We start from the raw sequence: 8028 nt of genomic DNA, 5'->3' as shown, positions 1-8028 counted from the left end.
GGCCGGTGCGGGGCTGGGGGCGGGGGAGGTAGAGGACGAGCTGACGCCCCCCGCGCACCGCCGCCTCGCCAAGTCCTTCAGCGTGGCGTCGCGGCCGCGCGACAAGCTTGCCGAACGAAGTATGCATTACGTTTTCAACCTTGTGACTAATTTGTTTAGGTTTGTTTTAGCTTGCTGAAATAATGTTGGCGTTGTTCGGTCGCCTGCATGCAGTTTTCGACCTTATGTTCAATGTGTTGTAATTTGTTTTAGCTCGGTTGACGTTAGCGAATGTGGTTACGTTGTTAGCATGCAGTTTTAAACCCTGTTCATAATACTGTAAAGTTCATTATAGGTTGTTGTGTTAATATTGTGTTTAGTTTTTGTCTGCATGCCGCTTTCTACTTCATCTGATTGTAATATGTTTCAAAATTGTCAATAATCTCATTGGGCTTTTTCACCAAAGAGCTGCTTTATTTTAATCATGATGGAATTTAAACCTTATGCTCATGGTAATAAAGTTTAGTATAGCAATTATAAATTTAATCGGCTTTTTTATACGCCTGGTGTTGTTTCCTAAAATGCTTTATCATTTCTTTGCTTGAATTAACCTTTTTCAAATACTTTCGTTTTCTTTTCTCTTTGTATAAATTATTTGCGCTTATGTGTTTTTTATAAATATTTTATGAAAGTTTAGAATATTCTAGAAAAACCTCGAATCTTGCAGGCACGCCGCGCTCCTCATTGATCGGTTTGACCGGCAGTCGACCGCCTAGCGTTGTTCCTACCACACCACCCAATTCTATCTCCTCACAAGGTAATTAATTAATATTAAACCCTATTACAAAGGTTATATGGTTGTTTATTGAATACTTCACATTACTATGAAATGCTTTAAATAATAATGAGTTTTTTGCGGCAGTGATAAATCAAATTAACCCTTATTGTGAGTACCATAAAGTGCAATTTGTCGTGTTTCATAGTGGGCGAGACAGAGAAACCTCCGTTGACTCCGTTACGGCCAAAGGTGAACTCCATCTTCCATTTGTTCGGCGAATGGTTATTTGAAGCGGCACTTATTGGTACTACACCTAATTATAATACTAATCAACGTAAGTATATTTTAGTTCAGTTTTTGGTTCGATTTAGTAACTGTTTTAACTCTACGGGCGCCCTCTTTTTTACCATACCTTTGGAAATGGGAGGGTGGCGTAATATATTTAATTCGCATATATGTGTCGCCCTTTTTTGTTTACGAGCCTAGGGCGGTCGCCAAACCGCGCCTTTTTATGACGGCGGCCCTGGTTTCCTAAAGGGCCACCAACGATGAGAAATGACATATCCATATTATTTCTACAGCTCGATCTGAAGGCACTCCACCTCCGCCGTCGCTGTCTGACGCCACGCACAGGCTGAACATGATGAGCTATCAACCAGGTAAGCATTACACAGGAAAAAAGCCAGCAGTTTGAATTTCTAGTCTACCATTTCATTTTCTGACAGATAATAAGCGTTTTGCTTTCTCCCGATCGGAATGTGAGGGAGTCGCGAATTAATTTGAATAAGTTGGTCGGATTGCCACACTTAAAATGTTCTTTGTTATGAAAAATGTACACTAAGGGACTGTTTAAGCATTAAACTATGTAAGAATTAGTTGATAATGTGTTATATTTGTGACGTGAGGTCGTGCGGTGGCTCTGGGCACGCTGTGCCGTGTGATCTGCTCGAAGCAGTGCCGCGAGGAGGTGGTGGCGCCGTACTTAGCGCGTACGTACGCGGCGCTGCAGCGCGGCCTGCGTGACCCCGCCACCGCCGCCGCTATTGTACTCGATGCAGCGGATATATTCAGGTATGCGGGTCAATTTATACTGGTCTACCTGAAGGAGAAATATGGTGTACTAAACGTTGAAAACAAAAATGTATTTTTATTTAAAACACAATTTTTTATGAGATGCACATTTGAGGCGTGTCTTCTGTATGGTCGTGGTATTGCAGCGGGTTCGACAACTTATTACAGGTTGGACCTGGACGGTGTGCTGGTGTTGGTGCCAGACTTCATCACCGCTTTGGACCTTATTCTGTCGGAGAGAGAGCCCAAAATTGACTGCGGATCTATAGACAAGCGCGAGTTGAGGAAAGCTGCCATCAGCCTTTTGCTGTCTCTCGTTGCTTTCCCGTACCATTACAGAGGTCTGGCTGTCCCCGAGTTTCCTGGATGTAATGAATAGTAAGTCTAGATTTAAGTTAATAAAATTTGATAATTATCTTTGACTTTTGATTAAATTGTAAAAGTAGAGATGTTTATAACAGAATATATATCTTATTTATGTTTTTAATGACACTTTCCAACTCAGTGCTGGTATGACGATTGGTGACTACGCAAGAGGTAAACTGTCACTTATCTGCGTGTCGGCGGTGCAAGTGGAAACATCCGAGGCATTAGCAGTGCCGTTGCTCAGCGCACTATATCTGTGCGTGCGGCACAACGCTTACGTCACCAACACCAAGTCGCACAGCGCGCCGCCCGGCTCCACTATGTCGCACAGCACAGAGTATAAAGGTAACTGTCAAACTGACAGCTGTCACACTGGCAAAGATTAGCGAATCAATCAAACTTTCAACTAATTTTTGTTTTTTTCTTTTATAAAATAAAATAAAATAAATAATGTAAAATATATTTAAACTTTTTAAAGAATTACCAATACATCACTTTCACTGCTTTCACAAAGACATTTTGGAAAACACAGCATTTGCTTCATTTTGTTTTGCGTGTGTTATTTTTTTACACATTTGGACCTAGGCTACTCGAAATATTAGAGAAATTCCACAAAAAGACAGAGGTTTTATTAGTTAATATTTTGCTATTGTAACTCTAATAATCACAATTACTCTAGCAACGATATTTACTGGTTAAAGGGATAATTATTTGGCTTTAAATATGTATACAATAAAAAATAACATTTTGTTTTTAATGATTTATTTATCTACTCTATTACATTTCTTAAATTTCCTCAGTGAAATGTTCATATTAGCAAACAAACAGTGGAATTAGGACTTACTGGTTAAACGATAAATAAAGAAGTTGCTATCCAAAAAAAAAATTGGGTAGTTCCTTTGGGGTTGTGTAGTGCGTACGTTTCTAGCGCACTCTGACGGCGGGCGCGGCGACCACGCGCAGGACGACTACGCCGCTGACGTTAGGGACCTTGACCCATCGTCGCCTGTTTTCGGTAATTTGTACTTTATTTTGCCACACATAGGAGTGATATTTAGATGAAACCATAAAATTCTACTGACGTAACATATTGTTGTCTCTTTTTTTGTCAAAGAGTGAGAGGGATGACTATATATTTCTATAGACCATATCTAAATATAACTTTTTAACAACGTTGTTTCTGTATTTATATTGTAACGAATTTAATCTTTTTTTGAAATGTTCTTTCTCAGAAGCAATGTTGTCGCTTTTTTTTTATTAAGTTTTACGTTGTTATAGCTTGCCTGTTATTTTATTCATTGTCGCAGTTTAGTTTTATCACATCTGATATAGTTAAATGTTATTCTTCTGAATACTTTATAATAATACTTAATGTCGATACAAAGAAGGTTTTATATGTGATCGTAAATGTTAGTTTATTGTAAAACTACTAATGATTTTAGTACTAGTTATTATAAGTGCTTGGGTATGTCAGGTGCCGCTTTAGTGGTGCGGGCGACCTACCTAGTGTGCCACAGGCTGATCTCCTCCTGGAAGGGTGACTTACAAGTGTCCCTCGCGGCTTTGGAACTGCTCTCCGGTCTCGCTAAACTACACTCTGTCAAGCCTGGTAAGATTTAATTGAGCTTTTTATTATCTAATTATGTACTTTTGTCATAAATATTGATGTTTTTTAATCCCTTTCATGCTGTTCAGAATTTGTCATTGGTACGTTATACTTATACGTTTTCTTACTTATACTTTAACTAACAGTACCCCAAACCATGAGTTTCTGGGTCTAAAGACTCTGTATATAACATATCGTCATCCCTGTCATTATCTTTGATGAAACAGAGATAACTATACTAAACGGAGATAATGTTCTCAGAAAGCCACAGTAAGGGACTGTGTGCGTGTGAAGTGCGGCAATGTGTGTATGTGTGTGTGTGTGTACAGAGGCGATAGAGCGGAAGCGCGCAGTGCGTTGGATCTGCGACTACATATCGGTGCAGTGCGGGCGGCCCCCGCAGGCGCACTCGCGGGACCTGCACTCGTGCGTGGTGGCGGCGTACCACTGCCTGGCGGCCTGGCTCTGCCCCGCGCTGCTCGCAGACACCGACTGCCTCACCGCACTCATGGAGGTCGTCGAACTCGGCATATCCGGCTCCAAGAGTCACGGTCAGTTTTTACTCATGAATGTACAAGGGGTGGGGCTTGTAATAGGGAAGTAGGCGGTACCCTACTTTGTTACTACCCTCTCCTTGGTTGCAATGTTATATTTTTTAACAATAAAGTACCATTAATTTTTATGATATTTAATGTTTATGTCAGTGTAATAATTTCTATATGTATAGGTAAACCTGGTGAGCCGCCAAAGATGAAAGACGAAAAGGAACTGAAACCAGTGTCGATGAGAGTACGAGACGCCGCAGAATCACTTCTGATGTTGATTTTAGAACAGGTAAATAACAAACATGTATAATATGTTTTATAAATAATTAGTGTTAATTTGATTTATTAAAGGTATTACTTCCATTGCAATATATTTGTAAGAGTTTCCAATATATTAATAAATTATTTTGGTCCTTGATGTCGGATGTTTGATTGTAATGTATGGTAGGGTGGTGGAGGCAGCTGGTGCAGGCTGGACGAGCGCTGGCTGGAGGCGCTGGGGCACGGCGCGCTGCGACACTTCGCGGCTGATGGCGGAGCTCTGCTCTCGCTGCTCGAGGAGCCCCTCGCCAACAGCCAGGAACCGCAGCCCACACTCGTCGGTATGATATACTACTTCTCATATTAAATCTATACTTAGGAATGTCGTTAACTACTATGAGTGAGGCATTTAATATATTCAAGTTCCTTTAATTGTAATTGCAACAGACGATTCATACCAATACTTTTAGCTAAAAATATTAAATCTATTTGTTCACAGTTAGACAATGTGAAACACGTGGACAAATTTATGGGCGAAGATGTAGTCATAGTTGACGAATAAAAATTCATCATACATAATTGGCTGGATATCTTACTATTGTAAACGCGAATGTTTAGATGTATGGATGTTTGTTTGAAGGTATCTCCGGAACGCCTGAAATGAATGCATCTCACTGAAATTTGACATTTTTTTTTTAAATTCAGCTTAAAAAAAAAGACGGCTAGTACTGATTTCATATTTGAAATACGTTGTAGCATTTTTTTAATTAGTAACAATGTATATTTGCAGTGATACTTCGTTGTGGTTGGGGTCGGTACGCGTGGTCGTTGTCAGTGCGAGGTGCTCCGCGCTGCGCTCAGCGGGGCGCGGCGAGCTGCGCGCGCCCGGTCAACATGCTGGAGCCCCCGCCCCGCGCCCCGCCCCTCTGCCGGCCCCTGCCCGCCTCCCCGCCCTGCGCCGTGTCAGTACACGCCCATACACTGCGATATACATAACATTTTCATATATATAATATCATGATTCTTTATATTCATGTATAGGTCCCACTTGGCCAGCGTGGTTGACTATGGCCTAGTCACCCCCAACATAGGGTAGGCTCCGAGCCCTTTAGTGGGGGACTTATAGTGAGATGATGATGAATGAATGAATAGATTAAAAATATTAAAGAAATAATTAAGTTTAAAATAAAGTAATCATTAAAAAACCAAATATGCTCTAGATAATTTAACAATTTCTCAATTTGTGTACTAAAATGTACTTTATAGAACTTTTGAACTCATTTACCTTTTTACGCTATAAAGCTCAGTTTATTCCTAACACTTGTGATGTAATGCTTGAATTAAATAATTGTGATATATTGCAGTGACTCTGCGTTCCCGAGCCTGGAGGCTGTACTGCGTCAGTTGAACGACCCTGACGCACCTGTGCTGTTCAAACTGCTCGAGCAACAGGCTGCCATTGAAAAACGCGTCAAAGACAATGAGGATAATGACGTAAGTTACTCCTTAATCTTGCTGCCAGTCTCCTAATTAAAACGTTTAATTAAGACTCAATATATTTATTTTAATCTGGCGCTAAAATTGATTTCCACATAAAGGCATAGTTTAGAATTTTGATGTAAGATTTGTAAAGACTTACAGCGCCACCTAGTGGTAGTGGTATGTTAGGTTGTAATGTTTGTGTACGTGCAGTCTGCGGCGGAGTGCGCGCCGCCCGAACCCGTGACGGAGTTCCAGACGGCGCGCCTCTTCCTCTCGCACTTCGGATATCTCAACATCGGCGGTGACAAGAAGGTACACAAGCTGAACAGTTGTAGGAAATGCAAGACGATAGGGGAAAAGGAACCTAAATAATTTACAATGTATATTTATCTTGGAATTTGATGGCGCGTAGTAGACAGTGCCGCTCACTCAAACGTTCAAGAAAAGGTCCATCGTAACAGAATCCTGCTCACTTAAACGTGGGATTACGTCTGAACGACCCAATAAATATGAACATAAATAGAACCCGTGCGGATCCCAGGCTATTTTTAACCGCGGTTTCTAACAAGGTAACATTATTGAATATGTTAGGGCTGTGCCCCCCGGCTGACTGCATTAGACAGCTCAGCACCGGGCTTCCACTCCGCGCTGCGTCGTCTGGACGCGACAGGCAGCCGCGCGGCGCTCACCGTGCACGTGCTGTACGCGCGCGCCGGACAGCGACACGCCCACGACATCGTCGCCAACGCCCACCGCACAGACCTCGCCCCCGCATACATCAACATGCTGCGCGGGTAACTTCCCCATGCCAACGCCATCGCTTTTGATTTTCACACCAATTTCTAAACAAATATTTTATACCGTTTACCGTTGGTTTCTAAGCCCAAAATCTTCGTTTAGATCATTGTTATCTCTGTGTTGTCATGATAATGACAGAGATGACGATATGTTTTATACAGAGATATTGGTCTTAGAAAACCACGGTCGTAAACTCATCCTCCAAAATGTAGATTTATTACTACAAATGTTTACTAGGTATCCCCCTTACCACTCAAATAGTAGCTGATTATGTAAGTTTGACTTAAGAGTACATTTAACATATGCATTTTAAATTATTTTTCAGTTTGTCTAGTTTAGTAATAAACATTTTAATTGCAAAATAATTATATCAAGAAGAGTTAATATTAAGATTGAATTGATGGTGTATGTCAGTTTGGGGCGTGGCGTGTGCGTGCGCGGGCACGCGGGGTGGGCGGGGCACGTGCGCGGCAGCTACGATGCGCGCGCGCCGCCTCGCCCCGCCCCCAGACCCGCACAGAATAATGACAACCCGCCCCCCGCTATATACGATGGCACACAACAGGTCTGTTTTACATTAACTATACCTTTTTGCAAATTTTATATGTTAAAAAGTACATTTTACATCTTAAAATTTTATTTCTGGCTATATAATATTATTTTAGATATTGTACTGGTCGGATTCCACTGACGAGATAGCATTCGTGGTGCCCTCTGGTAACGAGATCCTGGAGACGGAGGAGAAGCCCGGACAAAGCAACAGCCTCAAGTCATATGTAGACGGACCATGTGCATCCACTTGGTAAGCTTATATGCAGTTAAAAGATTTATTTTGAAAAATGTGAGAGAGTGTTATTATTTGCATTGCATTACTATACAATTACTATGTTGAAGATTTTTTTTTTAAATTGACGATTATTTAGAATGCTGTATGATAAATTTTTAACTATTAGAAAAAAACTATTAAAAAATAGTACGCAACATTGTTGGCTATCGTCACTGTATTGGGCTATGCCCAGCAGTGGACAGAGAGAGGGTGATGAGGATGTGTTGGTGCAGCAGCAAGGGCGTGTCCGCGTGCGTGTCGGGGTGGGAGTCGTGCGGCGCGCCGGCGTACGCGCGCAGTGTGAGCGAGTGCGAGC

General features: G+C 41.6%; 1 protein-coding gene across 1 annotated transcript in view; it reads left to right on the top strand.

Annotated features, from left to right (window-relative positions):
- The window catches only part of LOC106119510 (ral GTPase-activating protein subunit beta), a 10790-nt gene extending 3800 nt beyond the window's left edge, over window positions 1-6990 (top strand). The window contains exons 8-22 of the mRNA XM_013314547.1: window positions 707-796; window positions 963-1091; window positions 1339-1416; window positions 1663-1828; window positions 1997-2206; window positions 2334-2539; window positions 3123-3209; window positions 3669-3803; window positions 4130-4351; window positions 4528-4634; window positions 4794-4947; window positions 5397-5568; window positions 5971-6100; window positions 6299-6400; window positions 6680-6990. Coding sequence (XP_013170001.1) covers window positions 707-796; window positions 963-1091; window positions 1339-1416; window positions 1663-1828; window positions 1997-2206; window positions 2334-2539; window positions 3123-3209; window positions 3669-3803; window positions 4130-4351; window positions 4528-4634; window positions 4794-4947; window positions 5397-5568; window positions 5971-6100; window positions 6299-6400; window positions 6680-6886 — 2195 coding nt within the window. The 3' untranslated portion in view covers window positions 6887-6990. The remainder of the gene's footprint in view (window positions 1-706; window positions 797-962; window positions 1092-1338; window positions 1417-1662; window positions 1829-1996; window positions 2207-2333; window positions 2540-3122; window positions 3210-3668; window positions 3804-4129; window positions 4352-4527; window positions 4635-4793; window positions 4948-5396; window positions 5569-5970; window positions 6101-6298; window positions 6401-6679) is intronic.
- Window positions 6991-8028: the final 1038 nt, after the last annotated feature.

The sequence above is a fragment of the Papilio xuthus genome, unplaced genomic scaffold (genome assembly GCF_000836235.2).
Source record: "Papilio xuthus unplaced genomic scaffold, Pxut_1.1 DF827461.1, whole genome shotgun sequence".
Classification (NCBI taxonomy): Eukaryota; Metazoa; Arthropoda; class Insecta; order Lepidoptera; family Papilionidae; genus Papilio; species Papilio xuthus.
Note: the sequence above shows the minus strand (reverse complement) of the source record. Positions and strands in the feature narration are given on the sequence as shown.